The following is a 20,918-nucleotide window of genomic DNA, read 5'->3' as shown; positions in this document are numbered from 1 at the left end:
TAAATGTGTGTTTTTAAAACTTACTTTGGCACTGTGCTCACTATCAGTCCCGCTGAGAGTAAGCTGCGCTTGGGACTCCTCTGTAAACGCCCCCTCAGGACTTAATAGAAATTTCCGCTGATTCATCTTGAAAGGGCAACAGTCAATGGGGAAATTCCAAAACTGGGCTGGCCAACCAATGGTGTAACTTCATCACTCAGTCAGTGACTCAGTGACGGACAGACATTCAAGGTTATAGAGCTTTTCCATGGCTGGTCCAGCCAAAAATACAGGACCCTGAAGAAGACTGTGAGTTGAAACCAAGCCCTTAGGAACAGCGCTGGGCTTTGAAGCCAACTTGACATAGTGGCCAGACTGTGTAATTACAACGTCACGTGATGCTATTGGAACCAAAAAGACTTTTTCCCATAGACTTACATTGTGAAAGACACGTTTTTAAATCAGCGGATATATTTTTTTGAATGACACTCAAAAAAACGATTGAATGGTTTTATCCCCATTCAATTTAGCCAGAGGGTAAACAATAAGTTAGTCGTCTAGGCCAGCAGAAGTCTTTAGTGAGCCTCCAACACTATATACAGTTTTAGTTTTTAATTTTCGCAAAGCAGTGTGCCTTTGTATTTTTTGTTTATGATTTATTAATTACAAAGTAAAGTACAAGTCTAAGCTCTCTCTCTTTTTTTGGTCTCACAGCAATATATTACTTCGCTGGCAGTGCCCACAGCTTGATGCCATATTACTGCCAAAACCTCCCTCTAGGGCTAACCTGCAGCATGAGGCCAAATGTAAATGATGAGGCCTTGACGCAGAGTTATTGGTTTCATAACTCAAGGACCTGCCTAGCTGTCTCATCTTTTAAACATCAAGTTGTACAACTGCGCATAGGCTGTCAAAACTTTGTAGATTGAGATTAGATGGAAAAAGTTTGGAAGTCTCCCCCGTTGGATATTAATGCAAACATGGCTAAAGCTAAGGGCATGTTGAACAAACAAGTGAAAGTCTAGTGGTCTATGTAATTTCTAATGCGATAATGTCAGTCCTAAGCTTTTAAAAGTCTGTTGACAAAAGAACCAAAAGAAGCAAAACTAATTTGCTTTTCCGTGAGTCTCTGAAATATCCAGTCTCTTGATAGAATTTCTATTCCAGTCTTTTTACAGTCATATCTTATAGTTGACAGGTTAACTGTGCTTTGAAAGGTCTCTTATTTCATTTTAAGTGATAAGCAACAAGAAGAAGTCTCAAGGGTGAGACTATCATGCCCTCTTAAGTCAATCTGACAAATGAACAGCCATGAGCAAAATATTTGACAATGTCAAGTAAATGGGTGCGGCCTTGACTTGTACACTACATCATCTGCTAGATCATTTAAGACTAGCCGAACCTGTATAGGCTTAAAAAATAAAGTCAGGAAAGAAAATAAATAAATAAACACCACAAGCAAGCTTATTATTGTTCTCTCATTGGAATTAGTATGCCTCTGGACATGAATTACAAACAAGGTAATCCTATCGAAGTCATGCCATTTCAAAGCCAGGACCTGTATCAGTAATAATGAGAGCAGTGGCTAATCAGTTGAACAGAGGAACGTATAATAGCTTCACAGAGGCCTTGCTCTCCGAGGGAGTGGGGGTGACAGGTTTCAGGGTTGTTTTGACGTGACAATCTATAGTCGAACCAAGGCGTACTGACAGGCTCCCTAATGGAGAGTGCATAAAGCAGAAAAAAAGCAGGGAAGCAGGCAGAGGGAGAGAGGGAGAGAGAGGGAGTCAAAATGAATGAGTGAGAGAGATACTGAAAGAGTGCGCTCTGTGTGATGGCTACATTTAAGTCAGAAATCTGTTATTTTTTTAGATATAAATGGCTCCAAAATGCTTAAGAGCAATACTTCAAAAAGCGTGATTTGCTGATTCTGTGATTTATGGAGCTGGGTGACAATTCAGAACTAAGGATACTTCAAGGTGAGGGAAATACGGCACATTTTTAAATTCAGTTTGTTGAAAAAAGCCAAAAGAAAAAAAACCCTGATCGGTGGTAGCAATACTGCAAGTGATCATGTGCCATATGATTGGATCCCACAGGGACATGTGGCACTCAGCATATTATATCACAAAATCAATCCATAGGGAGATGATGCGAACTTGCCAATAGAAAAAAAACATGGGTGATATTACAAGTTTCAGAAAGGTAAAATTGTGTGAAACACAGCAGGTTGCTGTATTGCTGTTCTTTTTTATTTGTGTTTCTTTTTCCCTCTTTGTCTGTCTCTCTCACTGTTTCAGCATGACTAGTCGTCTCTCACCCTCTGAAGATATTTGTATACATTTGCATTCGCTCCTCCCATGTTTTGAATTTCTGAACATAAGCCTTTAAATGCAAATCGCATGAGACCGAACATGCAATTTTCAGCTGTGCCTCTTTTCATTTGACCAGCGCAAAACCCCAGATGCAATTTTGATTGTTTAGTGCCTAACAAAGGGCCACCAATTCTTAGTCTAATAGCTATGGTTGCTATCATGTCCTCAGTGGGTTGAGATTTACAAGACCCTTTAAAAACCTACTGGAAAAACAAACAACAACAAAAAAAAAAGAATGTAAATCTGTGGTTGCTGAACTGAAAAGTCAGTTTCTTACTGCCTCAAGTTGACATTAACAAACACAGATATATTTAGAGATACAAGGCTCTCAACTAACAGCAGCACAATACTTCCCATTAATGGGTTTCCATTTTGGGAAATAAATTGTTCTATTATGCTTTCATAAATTCACTAATTCACTGCAACAACTGACCATTTTCAGTAAAGCATGGAATGACAGGCATGATGGAAGCAGCAGGGGTGAATGGACACAGTGCTGCAGATCACAACACTTCATGGAGAAAACAAGCAACTTTTTCCCAGAAAAAGGACATTGTATGTCATCTGAGAGGACCTCGTTGGTCTGTCGGTGAATGCTCTCTTCACTCTGCATTTAAGTTGTGTGATGCGTGTCTGCGTGATGTATGTCTGGAGGAAACATTGGCAGCTTTCTTGTGTGAATGTCAGCTGCTGCTCCGCTGTACAAGCCAACGCTCCCTCTGTGATTGATGTGAGGCTGTGCTGTGTCCGGCGCAAGCACTGTGATTTCTTTTCTCGCTGCAAAGAGAGACCAATCAATCAGTTGCGAAAACCTGACCAATGGTTAAACACAGGAAAGCATCCTTTGTTTCCTTGCAGATCAATCACGAAACGCCTGACATTTTCAGGGTTAAAGCCACATACAGTATGTGCTCCTACATCATAGCCGACAGCTGTCACAAACATTATCTTGTTCCAAATGTATGAGCAATACTAATTTTATTATACTGCACTTTATAACTTAGCCCCTTATAAATGATATAGTGTACAGAACAACATTTTACAATGCACCATTGAAGCTGGGAAGCTTGAGGTATTAAGACTCACTTGACTTCATAAGAGGGATATAATTAAGTATCGAGCCTCTTGTTCACTCAGTTTTTCTATTAGAGTCTCAGAGAAAACATTCCTCTGTAAAAACAATGTGAACAATATATAACAGCTACTTCGCTGACAATTAATAGAAAGAAAAAAGAATTAAGTCTTGCTACTACTACCCCCAGTGTTTACTTGCTCTCAATATCCTTTACATCATTGGGTGGGGTCATGAGGAGGTCAGACAAAGCATTACTGACTGACTGGATGTCTGTCTAAAGATTTCTGCTTATCCCAGTGAAGTGGGTCAGCTTGTGAAGCCAGATGATCATATACAGAGTGCCTTTAATTTAATACTCTTTACTAACAACAAACAAGGATCTGCTCACAACTTGATCCTCGGCGGTTGCACTGAGTAACACTGTCCCCTGCCCCAGCAGGAAAAACTGCTATAGCTGAATTTCACTTCCAATTTCGGCCTCTTACACAGAACTGAGTTAAAATTGAGAAGCCAGCCTGTCGACCACCTTGTTACACCTTTACAAAATTCTAAAAGAACATATTTCATGTGCCCAAAGAGTGTGAAATTTACATTGAAGCTCCTCAAGCTCTGAATGTGCACCCAGCCACATCACAGAGAAATCTGACATGGCCTAATTGTGTCAAATCTATTTTAACACAGCCCCTTTTTATGTGATGGCTTCAGTGGTTCACAGGCTCATGGTCACTGCACCCAACCTTCACCTCGACTGATGAAAGTTGGCACCGTACCACCAATATTACATCAGTGCTCTCAGCATGAGGCGCCGTATGTTCGAGCTTTTAGTGAGCTTTTGGCCTCCTATTCTCCTGTGCCCTTGCCACTCTGCCATTTCAGTCCATCAGCATTTGACAATATCAGACACATGCACTTCAGAGTTGAAATTAATAAGAATCATGCAGAAACAAAATGGTTTGGAATGTGTCAAATAAATATCCACATGGAGAGGTCACGCTCCATATCAGCATCATTCTTGGAGGATCCAGAGAGAGGCAGAAATGGAGGTTGTCTTGTCAGAGACTAAATGTCATGGAAATGTCACAGTGGTGTCCCTGTCTCCGAAAGGTCTCTAAAGAAGGAATTTTCCTGATTCTAATGTTGGTGACCGATGCCATATTGTATACGTTAAAAGCAATTAGCTTGTAAACATAATAAGATTTCAAATAATCAGACACAGACCGGCTCCAACCTGTTCAATGGAGGTCTATTGTTCTGTGTTCTGCTTAGAGACTGCATGTTAGTTATCCACTTAACCTTAAGGCTCAATTATGCTGCTGCTTGCGGTCTCAGTGGCATCCGCCAGTATTTTGAGACCACAGGGCTTGTGCTTTTATAGGATTTATTTTGTTGGGGCACCTGCAGCATTGTGGTGAAGTTCATCTCAGAGAGGTTTTTTTTTCCCCCCCAGGTTACCCTATCCCTAACCTTTTGCATTAAAAGTGCCCCTCATAGAGCCTCTTCAAGCTGCACATTGCATCAAGTGAGGTAACTCTAAGCATAAAATAAGATTTGCTTTATCAATACCAGGAACACTGTGAATCTGAAAGGCTGATGTTAGGTCAAACATTCGTACAAGACTCTTTAGCCTGTGAAACATTTAATTCACACAAAAACGCCACAACAAAGTAATTCTTAATTTCATGCTACTTCAAGCAGACAATTAAGCAGTTGAGATTTAATTCAATGTAAACTTAGAACGTTGACAGAAACAAGAAATTAAGTCTAACAGCAAGTTAGTATATGTGATATGTGCATGAAGCATAAAATATGGTGTATTGGTAGACAATCATGATATATCAAAACACATCAAGCTTATAAATATCTGTAAAATGGACCATGACAAGTAGATGATAGCAAAACTATTATAGCACTCTCTCTTTTTCTCTTTAAAGTGAATTTTCTACTTAAGACACTTGTATGCAGATGTTGAGCACATCCACTGCCGCTGACAACAAATCCCTCACAGAGTTGATTTTGAAGGGGAACATTTTCTTCTTAATGTGGAAATTTGAGCATTAGAGGCTCTTGATGCTTAATGAAGGACTACCGCCCGTTAAAATCACTTCCTGTTTATATGAGGCTGAAAATTGATTTAAATTTACTTTTACTGAGCAGATGTTTTTTGTGAGTGATCAGAGAACATTCAAGATCACATTTAATTAAAAAAAAAATCATCAAAATAATCGAAGTTGTAATAATGTAATATGCGACATTAAAGACTCACACTACTTCATTCAATGCAACATTAAAGGTGAGGCATTTAGGCCTGGTGTATGCTCACTATATGAATTATTGTTCATCAGTGTCATTCTCAGCTCAGCCGTTACTATTTCTTTATGGGAGTAAAAGTGTAAAGTTACAGTAAGTCACCCATGTCATTTGTGTCTTATTGAAATCAGGAATTTTCCATTTCTTACAATGTGAATAGATTTTCCTAGATGTAAAGAAAGGATCTCATCTTAGCTCAAGTAGATAAAATGTAGCCAATTTCTTCATTTATTAGTCAATTGTGACAGACGGCAAAATGAAATCCAATATTCTGTCATGTTTAGCAAACTAAGCAGATTTTCCTCCCTCAACCTGCTTGAGATTTAGATGGTCATAGACTATACTAGAATACGATCATAGACAGAGAATAATTTTATGTACATGGAGATACACACAGTACCTAAAGAAATGCATGACAAATGTAGTGAAGAATAGCCCACTCTACAATGAGCCAAGACAAAGGGTGTGGATATGTAGATTAAATATGTGAAGACTGTGAAAAAAACAGCTGATACGCTAAATTCTTCAAACCTGTCAAGAGTAATTTGGCCTTCCACATCAGCCTGTCCTATTTTCTCTCTGAGTCCAGTTCCAGGTCAGTGGTCGCAAGTCACACCTAATTCGGGTCGTTATCCGATAATTATTTCTTGTGCCGTTTACTCTCATTCTCCCTGTTATCTGAAATGTATAAAGCTTTGGAAATAATTTGGAAAAAGGATTTATTGCCATCATTCTTGCAAATAGAAAACATATTATTTATGCTATTTATATTTATGCTGAATTATTACAGTGTATACATTATAAACAGTTGGCAACCACATTACTTCAGATATATGATGAGAGCAGATATTACATACTTTGCAATGATCACTGGACTCCGTATGTTGTTGTGAGAATTTCAGCTCTATAGTATGTCTATTGTGTGACATTTATGCCACCAGATAATCAAATTTGAATCTTTATTTTGGAGAAAAAGTTGACATTTGAATGTTGACATTTAAAATTTGCTTTTTCAGTCGTTACTTATTGTGTGAAATTAAACTTTAATTTGAAAAAGTTAGCATCGGTGTTCTGTTTGAACAAATATTTATTGTGAGTTCATGTGTGCACGCACGTGTATACATGCCTTTCTATTTTTTCATAAGACTTTGAAATTACATGACAGTTAGCACTGCAACAACAAACTGCTTTTATTTCTAGGTTATTATATCTAATCTAAATAAATCATTCTTGTTTTTAACCCATTGATCTCAAACAAACCAGCAGAGATTAATATTAATGAAAGAGACACGGACAAAGACAATTATATGCTGAGGATGCACTAGAAAGTCAGTTGCGGTACTTCCCCAGGATGTGAAGTGACATTTTAATTGCATCACTGATGAAGATAAATCAGGTTCTTGTTTACTGTTGTCCTCTGTGGTCTTGCCTTTGTAATAAAACTCTTGTTACATGAGTTCTTTCAATAATGAGAAGCAGTACTTCTGAATACCAAATATGGTCTCTAAGGAACATCATTTTAAAAGGCAGTTTCTGTATGATAATCACAGATCTTTACTTAAACCTGCAGGCGGAACTTTTATCTCCCCCGATAGTGAGAATAATTACAAAAACACTGTTAATGTGTGCTTTATGACGTATGCCGACCAGCTGGTCTCACCCAGCCAGCAGCTCCTCACAGCTCTGAACACATCAGAGCAAATTTCCAAATAGGAAATACTGTTAAAACTTAATAAAGTGACATATTAACAGTCCTACAGCAAAAATTACAACAGCTTTTAGCCGTACATATCCAGTATAACTTGTGGCAAAGATACCCGAGGGCTGAGCACCTATCAAGATGGGTCAGGATGCCAAACATAATTTCCCCGGCAAATCTGAGGGGAAACTTATCATTGCTGGTTGACGTAAAACGCATCACTAATGATGCACCAGAGTGGGAATGTCATACCAGCCACAAGTTTTAAAAAGTCTGCATACTATGAAATACAGAGAGATTTATCTGGCGGTGATAGGCTTAATCAGAATTGTATGAACTCGTTTGGCAATGCTGGAATATAACAGACGTGCATTTATATGTAAAAGCACTGCAGGTTTAACTACAGTAGCTATTACTCGCCATCACTAAAAGCAGCAAGAAAAACACTTAATACACTCCTTAGGGGGTGGATACACTGTACATTCAGACTGATGCTAATGGGTTGCATTTAAGGATGCAATGCATTGTGCTCTTGTTAAATGACAGTAAGGTTTTGAGATATTGAAACTGCTATACTCTCAAGTTAATGGATTATAAAGTTAACATCAGAGCACAGAATCATTTTCACAAACAGCCCTTCAAAAATGAAGCTAAATACTCAGGTATTCAGAACATTTCACTCACGTTGAAAAGTAATGAAGCAAAGCAATCACTGGACTGAATTGGACTCAAAATTCTGCCAGACAAAGAGGAGATATTTCTCATGAGTCACACTATTAGAGGAGGTTTAAATAGGACTTTCTTATGAACGGTATACTACAAAATGAAATAATCATGAGTACTGCTGACCAGGCATGATCAGTGAGTCGATACAGGAATTAGAGTCACTGGTAATAAAGGAAGGAAGGGGCTTGGCCAAGATTTCGCTCTCTCTCTCTCTCTCTCTATCACACATACACACACAATCATGCACACACACGCACAAATGAATGGAAATCACGTTACCAAGCATAAAAATTTCCCACCTGCTGAAGTTGGTTCCTCACCATCTGCCGCTGTTGAGACACAGAAGAGAAAAAGAGGGAGGAGGGGAAGAAAGGAAATTCATATTAGCTTTATCACAACTATGTCACAGTATTCAGTGCTGCAGCTGCATGTAATACACCTGATTCAACAAAATTATTAATCGCAACGCGCACTACCATATGGGTAGTAACATTTGGCTTGAAATCCAAGGGAACATAAAGGCAGACACACCTGCTACCTGTAGGGTACAAAACTCTACCACACACTGCTGCCCTGAAACGTAACCTGGCACTGTGTCAGAGCCCATCCTCCATTCATACACAGAAACTATGCTATGTCCTGGTCGGTGGCCTTTGACTAATACGTGTTCATCATTCTGGACCAGTGTAGGATTAGCCCCCGTGGCATACATACTTGCTTGCTGCATCCCTGGCTCCTAAACTCCAGTCTAGCTCCGTGGCTGAGATTTGGCCTGTCTACCATCATTACCACAACCCTCTATCTCCATCATCACTTGTAAAATTGCTCCAAAAAAATGTGCCAGAAATCTGGACACAGTTGCAGAGGCAGAGGACCAAGGGTATCAGATGCATGAGATGACAAATTAGATTGCTATTGCTGTTGGGGGATGATCAGAAATGTTTACAGGATGAACCAATTCCCTCATGAAATCTAAAAAATCTCAAATAAATAATCTTACTCTGTCTAATATTAGTGAAACCCTATGTATGTATGTACTGATGGGTGTATGTACTGATGGATGGATGGATAGATGGATGGATGGATGGATGGATGGATGGATGGATGGATGGATGGACAAACAAGGCATTGGTGCACTCAAATATGGTGCTCTAAAGACCAGATTAAATATGCATGTCTGTTATTTCTCAATAGCTAATGATACTGCCTACCAATGAGAATGCCAGCTTAATTAAAGTATGATTCAATGTCATGTCCATGTTTTCCATCCACAGCTTTGAATACTAATTAGGTATTAACATATGGAGAGGGTTAAGGCCACACAGCTCATGAGACAGACAGAGAGACAGTTATGGATGCCAGCATTCCATGCAGCTGCAAATGCATGCAAATCCATTTAAAAAAACTAATCAAATCTCATTTCCAATCATAACACAGAAAAAGAAAAACAACAGAGTAGACTTTTCTCCTCTTTACAAATCAAACATTAGTGTTCTGTCTGCCTGCATTCCCATGTAGTGTTTCGAGATGTGAAAATAAAAATACTTCACAAAGTGCTCTCAGTGGGTTTTAAAAACTTAATCTAATTTGATGTGGTACCTTATTTCTAGGGGGTCTGTATTCAGTGTATCTGGTAAATGTCTAGCAAGACAAGCTGAGCTGACTGTTTTGACAAACTTAGGACACCCCTGGAACGAATGATTTCATCTCAGACGGCAGCCGCAAATCTCAGCAGCTGAAAACTGAAGGGGGGGAAATGATTCACTTAGACATCATCTTGAATAACAGACAGAATTAAAGAGTGAACCGCAGAATCTAACACTGCTTTAAATGTGAGAGAAAGCTTGCATTGAAGTCACAAGAAGCCAAAGCCAAGCACTTTCCCAACCTCTCATCTGTCTGGCTGCAGACGCTCCCCTTTGTATTTTCCCATGCACATAGGCCAATGTAATCCCAAAACCAAGCACATTCCACGCTTCGCTTAGTGCGGTTTTCTCTCTGCCGTTTCCTCTCCTCTCTTACCATAGGGGTCAAGACACACACAAAAGCCTACAGACACATACTGTACATACTGTAGTGAATACACACTGACAAAGAAGAAAAAAACAACATATGCCTCCAAGTACAAACAAGTATTCACACCCACACATAAATACACAAACTGCGAAGATAGAGATAAAAGGGATGTTTTCTTTTGTTTATCCAAGTGTTGAAGTGGTGAATCATAACAGCGCATAAAATACACTGTACAATACACTGGGCCACCAAAATGTATGTCTTCAATTGCAGATATTCCCTAGATGAGTCGAAACAATCCATGCAAGTTGCATCACATGACTTATTTCCCATCGAAGTGAACATCAGTATTAGCTATCATTGTCTAAAAATAGTCAAATGTATTTCCCATTTGCAACAGGAAACTTGTAACTCCTCAGTTAGTCACCACACTTTATCTCACATATGAGCGCAACATGTAGTCTGCAAGTCAGAGGTGCTAGTATGCCTTCACAAGACTTTACTCATAAAAACAACAGATATGGCAGTTTGTTCAAAAAACTTGAAATCACCTATACTTTCCTAATAAGTGACCTTTTCTGGTTGTGAGTGTACTTACTGTCCTCCCAGAGGTAGTTTGATGTTGTTAAACTATTACAAAACCTACGGAGGAAGTTGGGATGAAGGGTTGAGTCAACAAAGCATGTGGCTTTGACACCGGAGAAAACGGTTAAACATCCCATCTCATACTAACAGTAAACATTGGCTTTTTTTTTAACTATGACAACAATCTATCCCTAGATTTAACAAGTAGTTTTAGTTGCCTAATCTTAACCAGACCTTAGCAACAAACAGAGGAGGCAAGTAAAGTTTTTGAAGTTGTCATACTGTATGGGCATTTTTGGAAGACAGTAATAAATGACCAATTTTGTTGTTACAATTTTAGTTGCAGTAAAAGTTGTGTTCCTCAGCGGGTCCGCAGGTGTTCTGTTTTTATGTTGCAAGGTCCAGTTTTATATCTAATTACTTTATTAAGTTAATTAGTTATTTTCTATTAACATCCATGCCTGGTAGAGAGGTTGCAAAAAGGGTGCTAATTAGTATATCAGTAAATGGCTTCAAAGAATGACTTTAAACATTAGCTCTCGCCCTGTTGTTAAAGCCACTGCTAAAAATATTCTGGTGGATATACTTCAAATATTGGGTTACAAAGCCACATGGAATTTTAAATAAAAAATGCTTGAAGACTGGGAAAGTAGGAAAGTGGCACTATGCCGGTAATTGTACATTTTTTTTTATCAGATCCTGGCAACATTATTTACAACATGTGTGTCCTTTTTCTTTGAGCATTAAAATGTTTATATTCATAAAATCCTGCAAATCTAACAGATCTTTCAATTTCCATCCCCATAAAAGTTGTCATCAAAGCGAAATCCCACTGTATCTCCTTCAGCAGTGGGGCTATAAACAGATCTATAATGAATCTTAAAACAAGCATGATTTACTACTCAAGTGTGCTTGCTTTATATTGTATCTCATGCAATGCTGTGATAAAAAACACGAACAGTGAGTATTGAGTCATGTCCAATGTATTTCATCAAAAAGTGGTGCAAGCCAAACCCCCATGTACATATTTGTGTAGCATGCACTGGCCTTCGTCATAATCCCTGGGCTGTAAATAAACATAACATCAAACAATTTAAGTTAATCTCCTTCATTACTTAGCGACACAACTATTCTGCTGTCTAACCAGCAAGCTACAAATTAGTCTGGAAGCCATTAAATGTGTTATGGGAGGACTATTAGAGGCACGAGTGCATGTTTTCTTGTGCTTTTCTTACAGTATTTAACACCAGGTGCAGGGAGTGTACGCCAAAGTAATTCTTATGGTCCTAATGTTATTAAGATGGATACTTAGATACAGTGGATCAAGAGACAGACAGATAAGGACATTACCTAACATATTGTTCCGTTTTGCACAATAAATATTTGACACGTGGGTACATCTTGAGACTGCACTAATAAATTTGTAAAACATGGAAGGTTCTGGAGATGACTTATTTAAATGGCCCCTCCTCCTTCCCAGGAGAAGGTCCTCTCTGTAGCAAGATAAGCCTCCATCCTGGGACATATTGGTTTAATCTGACTGACAGCCAGGAGGCAGTAATAACCATCCATAATCTAAATGGGAACCAGCCAGCCTGTCCAGCACAGGGCTGATATGACCTCAAGGTGTTTGGTGGAGATAGAGGGGCCGGTGCACAGGACGTTCAAGTACAAAACACACCCACAGTGCACACACACAGTGAGGAAGGAGGATACACATGCATATATTAAAACACATGTATTAAGGTGTTCACAAATGTAGACATACTGTAGGTGTTGTGACAGGTTTGGGTTGGGGCTGTGTTAAAGGGGTTCATGTAAACTCTTCTTTCATTCATACAGAAGAGTTTTGCCCACAAACTGTACAACATTTAGTACCAACGCATTTTTATTTTTGTTTATATAACTTTTACAGGGTAACGTTGCACTTAAACAGCAATCACCCCATTTACATGCACACAGCAACATCCAGCCACACAGTATATAAAATCAATAACACAACATGGATCTATAGCACATTTTAAAAACAGATATACTGATCAATAGGGTTGAATAATTTGCTTTGAGAGAGTGACCTCAGGCCTCATTTACAAAATATATTTCTCAATATTTCTTAAAAAAACAATCAAATCTTTAATTAGTCAAAGCAGGCTTGGAATGGTGCACAACCCTCTCCATAAAATATCCATAAATGACACATTAATACATGTATATCGATATATGTATCATTTTTTTCTTGTGTCTAAAACACAGGAATCATCTAGTTCCAATTTATAGCAACAGCAACTATCTTACGGTGAAGATTAGGTGCACCAAGGAAGCAAACAAGTCATCAATAGCTGAGACTGGCCTCAAAATCAAGCCATCATCTTATAGTTACTTTTAAAAACAGTAAGGGCTAGAATGCAATTTCCCCAGACAATGTTTTATTCTTGAGAGAAATAGTAAGAAAAAGAGGAAGAAGTTTGTAATAAAAAGACTTTAAATTGGGACATCCTCTCAATTTGACTCATTTGGATGGCTGAAGCCTCATATTATCTTCAGATAAACTTAAATTTTTGCACAAAAGGAGGACTGAATCACTTAAATTGAATTAAAGTGCATTAGAAGGGGATCTTCTAACAGCCAGTATGAACCGGAAGAGTGATTACAGCAAGCTAAACCTGTTTCAATGATCATATGGGCACCTGACTGTTGTTTTAAGCTAGACTTGAAAAATTGTGAACCCGTTCTTAAAGGGCGATCAGCAGGGTACAGCTCATAGCCAGTACTGTGGTAATGTAATGTGTGTATGTGGCACATGGTTTTACTGGTGGTAAAACCAAAAACATAAATAAAAGAACACATTTTTTTTTATTCATGAAAGAAGTTGTGAGAAAGATTTTCAAACCAAAGTGTTTAATCTGGTCTGTGGTTGTGTTCGGTTTCTTCTCTTTAATTGGCCAACAATTTAAACAAGCACTATCTAAATGTTTCACAGCTGTGTCTTAGCAAATAATATAAGTGCAATACAGACAACATGTCTACTTTTCTCTCAACATCACTTGTTGAGATGACAAAGATTTTAGATGATATCATAATAGAAGATATATAATAGAAACATACCAATAATTTTCAGACATTATTGTCCATTAGGTGTAATATGATGAGGTAAATACATTTGGATAGTTCTGAGTGGGCGGTTGCATGAAATATTTTTTGTACCTTTTCAGTGTTGTTTCCTTTTCATTAGTATTTAATCCTACAACCCTGTAAGGCTTTCATAATCAAGATGAAAGTGTTCTTTTGCTGTATCAACATTTGTCTGGGTCAGGGGTGACAACAATGATTGCAGTAATTGTAATTATGATAGCAGTCTATTACACAGTCATGGGAGCCAGTGTCTGTCTGTTTCATAACAGTGTGTGATGACATTGACCTGGTGGATGGTTTTATACTGGGAGGTTTGAGGAGAAAACTAATTTTAATGTTTAGTAACAAGAACAAGCTTTTTGATGACCAGTAGGTCATTTTAGACAAATAGATAATAGATAATTGTAGATTGTTTGGATAATTATATTTTTTATACAAAACATCAGATAAAACATCAATTTAAAGTCCCCTCCATTCAAAATGTGTTTTTCTTATTATTACTTCAGTTAAATGTTTGAGCTTCACTGTGCAGAGTGATGTATGTGCAGAATTTGACACTACAAGGCTGTTTTCACATTCATCTGCATGTGGGGAAAGTTTCTCTGTGCTCACCGGAAAGACGAGTTTAAGGCGTGTACCTACAAGCATGATTTGTGACATCACAACTAGTTTGGAGCCAATTACGGTCCAGTATGCAACTTACAAAAGTGTGATGTGGAAACTTGAAGCTGGAATCTTTAAAATATTGACCATATATTATGACCAAGAATTGCCAGTGTTAGTTGCAGGAAACTTCTTGGTATTGACTATATTCCCAAACTTAAGTGATTATTTGAGATAAAACAACTGACAACTCTGGACAGCATTAAAATATCTGACATGAAGGCTCTATAAAGCTCATCACTCTTACCTTCATGGTCAGTCGGCCTATGACAAAGTCAAAAACAATCCTGGTAATGGATTGTATTCCCGTTTAGTGGTGTAACATTGAGAGTGACAGTCGGCTGTCACTGCTAATGCTGGCAGCCCAGACACCACTCGCTGGGGCTGACAAATCCTGTTTGTGTCTGTCAAGTGTCTCTTGTTGTGAATCGTAAGCAGTAAAACTTTTTGTTGCAGTTTTCATGTTTCTTCCCAGCATTTGGCGGTGAGTAGGAGATTAGAGCAAGATGGCTGTTTTTAATCAGGGGACAGTAGTTTGAAAAAGACAGAATCCATAAAATGAACGCAGAAACCAGTTTAATTTGCCACAGGACTGCATTTAATTACTGCACGAATCGAGCTGCAATTTAAAATGTTCCATGTGTTTTCAGCCATAATCAAGCAGTATAAATTATCATGACCAACTTGTCAAACAGCGACAGAGTGCGAATGACAAAAATTGTTACACAAGCTGGAATGGTAAATCTAGGTAAGAGCTATCATTAATAGTTGTGACAGTTTACCAAATCAGCATTTTACAATATTTATATTTTAATGTCACTCACATATTACATGATCCGAATATTTGGAAGAGTAGACTGCATGTCTGAACACTTTTTTACATTTATTTCACAACTCAGTCCAGCTGGCAATAAACACTGTCAGAATTCATATCATCTCATTTCACTTTTTCTGAGAGAAATTAAAAAAAGCAAATGAGGATTTAGTCAGCCGCACTATGGCACATATGGCAATCTGTGTACATGTGCTACATTACCACGACAGATATCACCTTTCCTTCTACCCCCCCACCCCCATCCCAACACACACACACACACACACACACAATACGCTCACTTTCTAACCCCCAGCAGATGCTCATTGCACATCTATCTCCCACATAACATCACCCTTAGAAGTGTTTGTTCCATCACAGTGGTGTTTATTAACATTAAATCATCTACAGAGTGGGTGGATAACTGTGAAATGACTCACAGATAGACACACACACACACACACACACAATACCAACAATAATTAGGGAGGCTTTGTTGATGTTCTTTCAACTAATGACAAGGAAGTGCAGTAGCATACTTCTTTGTATCAAGTGGAGTGGTAAACACTGTCTTTTTCTAAGTAAATAACCCATCCATCCTCATTTTACCTATTTTGTCAGCAGAGCAGCAGGACTGTAGGGTTAAGTCCTCCATTAACGAGTGGCTCTTTGACATGTGGTGTGGAAAAAATACACCACGCTCCAGACTGAGATCAGGGATTTTTTCCTTGCAACTCATCTGGCTTCTGGGGATACTTTACATGCCATTTCAACTTCGTTTAAGTAAGTAATAATACATGAAAGTAGATATATTGTGAAAAAACATGGCTGCACATTATGGAAAAAAAGTAATGAAAAAAAATCTTATTGCATTTTTTCTGACAGATACTGCAACTGGTTTACAATGCATAACATTTTTGCTTTAGAGCTGCATTTCCTAATGCAGTTGTGAAAGCAGTGCCAAAACAGTGTATTATGGGGATATATGCACTTCTCTATAAAACAGTAATGGATGATATGTGTTTCATAATTCTAATATTACTTTATTAAATTTTAAAACTGGCTGTAGCAGAATCAGCCTAATAAAGTGCACCCTATACTGAAGGAAATGGTAAATAATCCCAAATCATTGTAGTTTATGTAATGCTATGAACAGCAAAGACATTTATTTTCTCCTAAGCATGTGGTAAATAATGCAAACATGAAAAATGAGTCCCCTCTTTTCTGCAAATTGCTTTTGCCAACTGTAACATCTGAAACTATATAAATATAACAGCTATCTCTACTGTTAACAGGCCTTCCACTAGTTTCACAAATGGGATATTTTGCCAGGTGATAATGTTTTAGACTAACTATTGTCTCCTTTTTAATGTATATATTGTTCTGAAACCAAGCAGCGATCTTAGAGTTATTTACTTTTGACAAGTGCGCCTGAGCAAAACGAAAGCGACCATAAAACTGTTTAAAATCCATAATATCAGAGACTGTATACTGTATGCGAGTGCTTGCGGAGGGGATGTTCAGTCAAACAGAACATTATATTGCTATTCCAAGCATAACATAAAGAAAAACTCATTGGCTCAGACTGTCTTGAGGAAAGTGTTTTTGTAATGTGGTCAATACATACTGCAGACATATCCGAGGCCTGATTCACACTGTGTTTTCGACACACAATCGATATGTTTTTAGAGTCTGCTCTTAAGTGTCAGTGTGCAAAACCAAGTGTCAGTAAATAATATATGTTCTCAATAGTGCTATGGTCAGTATTGATCATATGTACCCTATAAGATGCTACCTCAAGAATACAGAAGTAGACAAGATTGACAATTGTTCTGACAATTGTCAATAAAATGCATTTCCTGATGCTAATAATTGGAGATCTAGATTGCTCAGGCAACTCAAGCATGTTGCATGCAATACAGGCTGATAACAAAACTATTCATTTACAGATTAATTATTGCTATTCTTCCAGAAATAATTCCAAACTGAATAACAGTTGTTGCACTGTTAAATGAGCGACGGCCAGATGCCGACATGCATGGCAGTTCAGCAAGTGTTTCTTTTCAGCAGGGAGATGTTGTTTCCAATGGGTTTTTTTTCTACATCTTGTTTGTTGCTCTGTGTCCTACTGTGCAGCAAAAATAATCTTATTACCCCAACAACTATGGTTTATAATAGATGTCATATAAATGTCTTAAGCCTGACACTTAACTCACATGGGTAGGGTGGTGAAGGTTTGAATCTGTCAAGTTACATATCATCTCTTAATGGTTTAGGGGGACATAGAAGTTGCTACAACTTCATGCTGTGAATGTATTGTGTTTCCTTGTGTACATAAATAGTATAAAGACCATTATTGTGTCTATTGTGCAAAAGATTATTGTAAAAAGCTGTTACAATATAGAAATGTAGCAATACATTGGAAATGAGCATGTGGAGTGATCAGAACCCTAGCTTCTCTAGTTTCACTTTTTGTGGCCTTTAAAAATTAAAAAAATGCAGATATCATAACCACAGCAATGCCGATAAAAAAAATAATGGTGGATGGAGGGAGGGAAGAAGAAATCAAGTAAGAGGATACAGTTGACTACATCTGTATCTTCTACTGTATCTCTCTAAGAGACATAACAGCACCATCTCAAAAGAACAGTTGATACCAAAATGAAAAGGATTTCATCATTACTCTCACCCTCATGTAGGTTAAGTACGCAAGTCAAATTGTACTGAAATGTGTATCACCAATAAACAAAAGCAAATAAGCTCCCCGAGTGCTCCAGCAAGCTGTTTCCAGAAATGTCTGGTAATTTTCTGTCCCTTTTGGATTACAAAACTCTGTTTACTTCAGTTTTCTAAGATTGAGCTCTCGAGGTTAACTCCTATTGTCTTTGAGAAGAGAGCTCTGTACAGTTTGAGCTGACAATAGTGAGGATTTTCATTTTATGTCTTTACTTCTTGTTCTTTTAAGATAAAAAAAAAAACAGGGACACTTTATCACCAGTAAACACATATGATATTACAAGAATACCAAACAGTCAAACGTGCCTCGGCTGCATAAATTGTGGCACAGAAAGCTGCTGTCATGGGCTATGGATACACTTACCGCAAACACATACCAGAGCTGCCATCTGTTTTAGAGGATTTAGTTCTCACTTCACCACTTGACACCTACAGTATGATGCACAATACTAGGGGTGAAATGATTGTTATATTCAATTCCATTTCATCAATACTGTCTGTAAAAAACAGTGCTGATATAGGTCAGGTAGCTTTTATGCACTTCTCAAATGCTCTTGAAATTGTTTTGCAGATAAAACACAGGATGTTGAGGTATTTTGTAGTCCATATATTCTGCAAAAGAAAGATGTGTTTAAAGGTCATCTTAAATGCTCTCTGCATATGCAACCCTGCTTTATATTCAACCGAAGAGCCTCTGAAGGGTGCAGAGATTTGGCTCATACATATGTTCTGCAGAGAGAAGACAAAGCAAAGGGAACCACAGCACTGTAAATCAGCATAACTGACTTAAATACTACCAGAACAGCTGATTGTCTATGGTAAAGCTGGAAAACCATGTGCTTCCGAGATACAGCTTAGCATTTATGTCGATTATAGTGTTATTATAATGCCCTTATACATGTATATTTATACTGTCATTATTCAAATCCAAACTTAAGAAAGTAGTTTTTTTTTAACTTGAGAGAGAATTGCTTAAATGAAAGAAGACATCGATGCACACTACACAAGTGATCCCTTTTTCCATTGTGTATCTTGTTGTCCACCAAATGACAAAGAATCAAAACTTGAAAGTGTAATCTGGATCTTTGTTTCCTTGCCAAGTGTATATCTGAAGTGTAATTTGTCCACATCAAAGAATAGAAAAGAAAACCCTGACTCGTTCCACTGTATTCCACATTGTTAGTGTAGAAAGGGAGGAGGGGTGAAACTCTCACTCTTCCTAATTGGATGTAATAGCTAGAGGGAATAAGCTTGCTTTGGCCTCGGGTGGGAGGAGGGGGAGGGTGGGGAGAGAAGAGAGAGAAATGTTTAGAGAGGGCTAAAAATGCTAAACACCCATGGAAGAGTAGAAAGAGAGACAGTGCAGTCCTAGTAAGCCGAACACGTACACAGGCTACTGTACAGAATCAGCTCTATAAAGATGTGCACAAAAGAGAAAAACAAAATGAACACACGGGAATGTAGACTGGAATTAAAAGGCGCCAGAGAGGAAAGAGACAGAAGAGAGAGATTTGAAAAGCAGCACATCAAACAGATGAAGAGGTTATTGATAACAGAGAGCATGCTGGCCGCTAAGTCTGTGAAAGCTTTTGGTAGGACGCTGTCCAGAGAAAAGAGATCTAGGTCTTTATTGCAGGGACATTTGAAGATTAGAGGAACCTTATATGTTCGTGAAGCCTGTCAATTGCTGAGGGCAGTCCTTTAATCGTTCACCCTCATTGAGTTAAACAGATTTGTACTGATAGTGGAAGTGAGGCTGAATGGGCTGATATAACTATTTAAAGAGGGCCAACCAGTGATTTCCCGATTTTAACAAAGTCTAAGGGCCTGCCCAGACCAGCATTTACAGTATCATAGCAAAATTTCAGATTGAAGTCAGTTAAGTCAATTTGCATGGAGTTTTTGTGTTGAGATCAACTTTGGGGAACTTTGGCATGTGAATTTGAGCCATTTATCAATAGCAAACCATCTCTGTAATGCTGACCTTTGAGGGAACAGAAATCCGGAGAGTCTAAAATGAACGGATGCTATCATATTAGCTGTATAACATTGTCCAGTTGTATATAACCTGGTCTGTGGGAGAATATACTGCTCTATAAATGAGATGTGGCACGGTTTGAAGTTTCCTTGAATTTGCTCTTTTGCCAGGACACAAAAATTTCTCTCTCTACCATTTTCTGGTGTCTCATTCTGACTAACACAGACTGAGATGACAAGTAAATAAAACATATATTTTTTTAAAAATTAAATAACAAATTGTTTTTTAAAACTTCATCTGTTTTTGGGCATGAATCAAACTTCTGTTTTAACTCCCATTAGCTCTTCCGCCACCAAACAATATGATGTAAGCTCTGGGCAAGCCAAACCTACAGCATTCTTGGCACAGAATCAACACCCATAATCAATGCGGTGTGGTTGGTCACTACGGGTTTAGAGACTTCACTTGATGTATTCATCTCCTCAAAGACTTGCATGCACAAAGTCCTCTCTTTGGAGGCCTTGTCATAAAAACAACTTCTGTTGCCATAAAAACCACCAACCATAGCACTCAAAGGACTGGGGATCTTTCTTCCCAGCTAGAGGTATCCTACCCTCTTAGGTCTGGATAAGCTCAAACCACTTTCTCTTGAGAAACACTTTAATCGTTTAAGACCACCTCCACTTCTTCTCTGACTTCAAACTGAGAGTAAACCAAATTTACTTTTCAGAAAGTCTGTGCTAAGATACAGTATATTCCTAAAGGAGTCCTAAATTCCAGACCATTAAGGCTACAGTGCATGGTGTGAGGTGTGAAGACCTCAACTGTGCTCA

At 38.2% G+C, this 20,918-nt stretch overlaps 1 protein-coding gene across 1 annotated transcript in view; it reads right to left on the bottom strand.

Moving 5' to 3' along the window:
- The window catches only part of LOC137195601 (EGF-like repeat and discoidin I-like domain-containing protein 3), a 118,904-nt gene that overhangs the window by 84,001 nt on the left and 13,985 nt on the right, over positions 1 to 20,918 (bottom strand). The window contains exon 2 of the mRNA XM_067608105.1: positions 8,461 to 8,490. Within this exon, the coding sequence (XP_067464206.1) occupies positions 8,461 to 8,490 (30 nt within the window). The remainder of the gene's footprint in view (positions 1 to 8,460; positions 8,491 to 20,918) is intronic.

This window comes from Thunnus thynnus, chromosome 2 (genome assembly GCF_963924715.1).
Source record: "Thunnus thynnus chromosome 2, fThuThy2.1, whole genome shotgun sequence".
Taxonomy (NCBI): Eukaryota; Metazoa; Chordata; class Actinopteri; order Scombriformes; family Scombridae; genus Thunnus; species Thunnus thynnus.
Note: the sequence above shows the minus strand (reverse complement) of the source record. Positions and strands in the feature narration are given on the sequence as shown.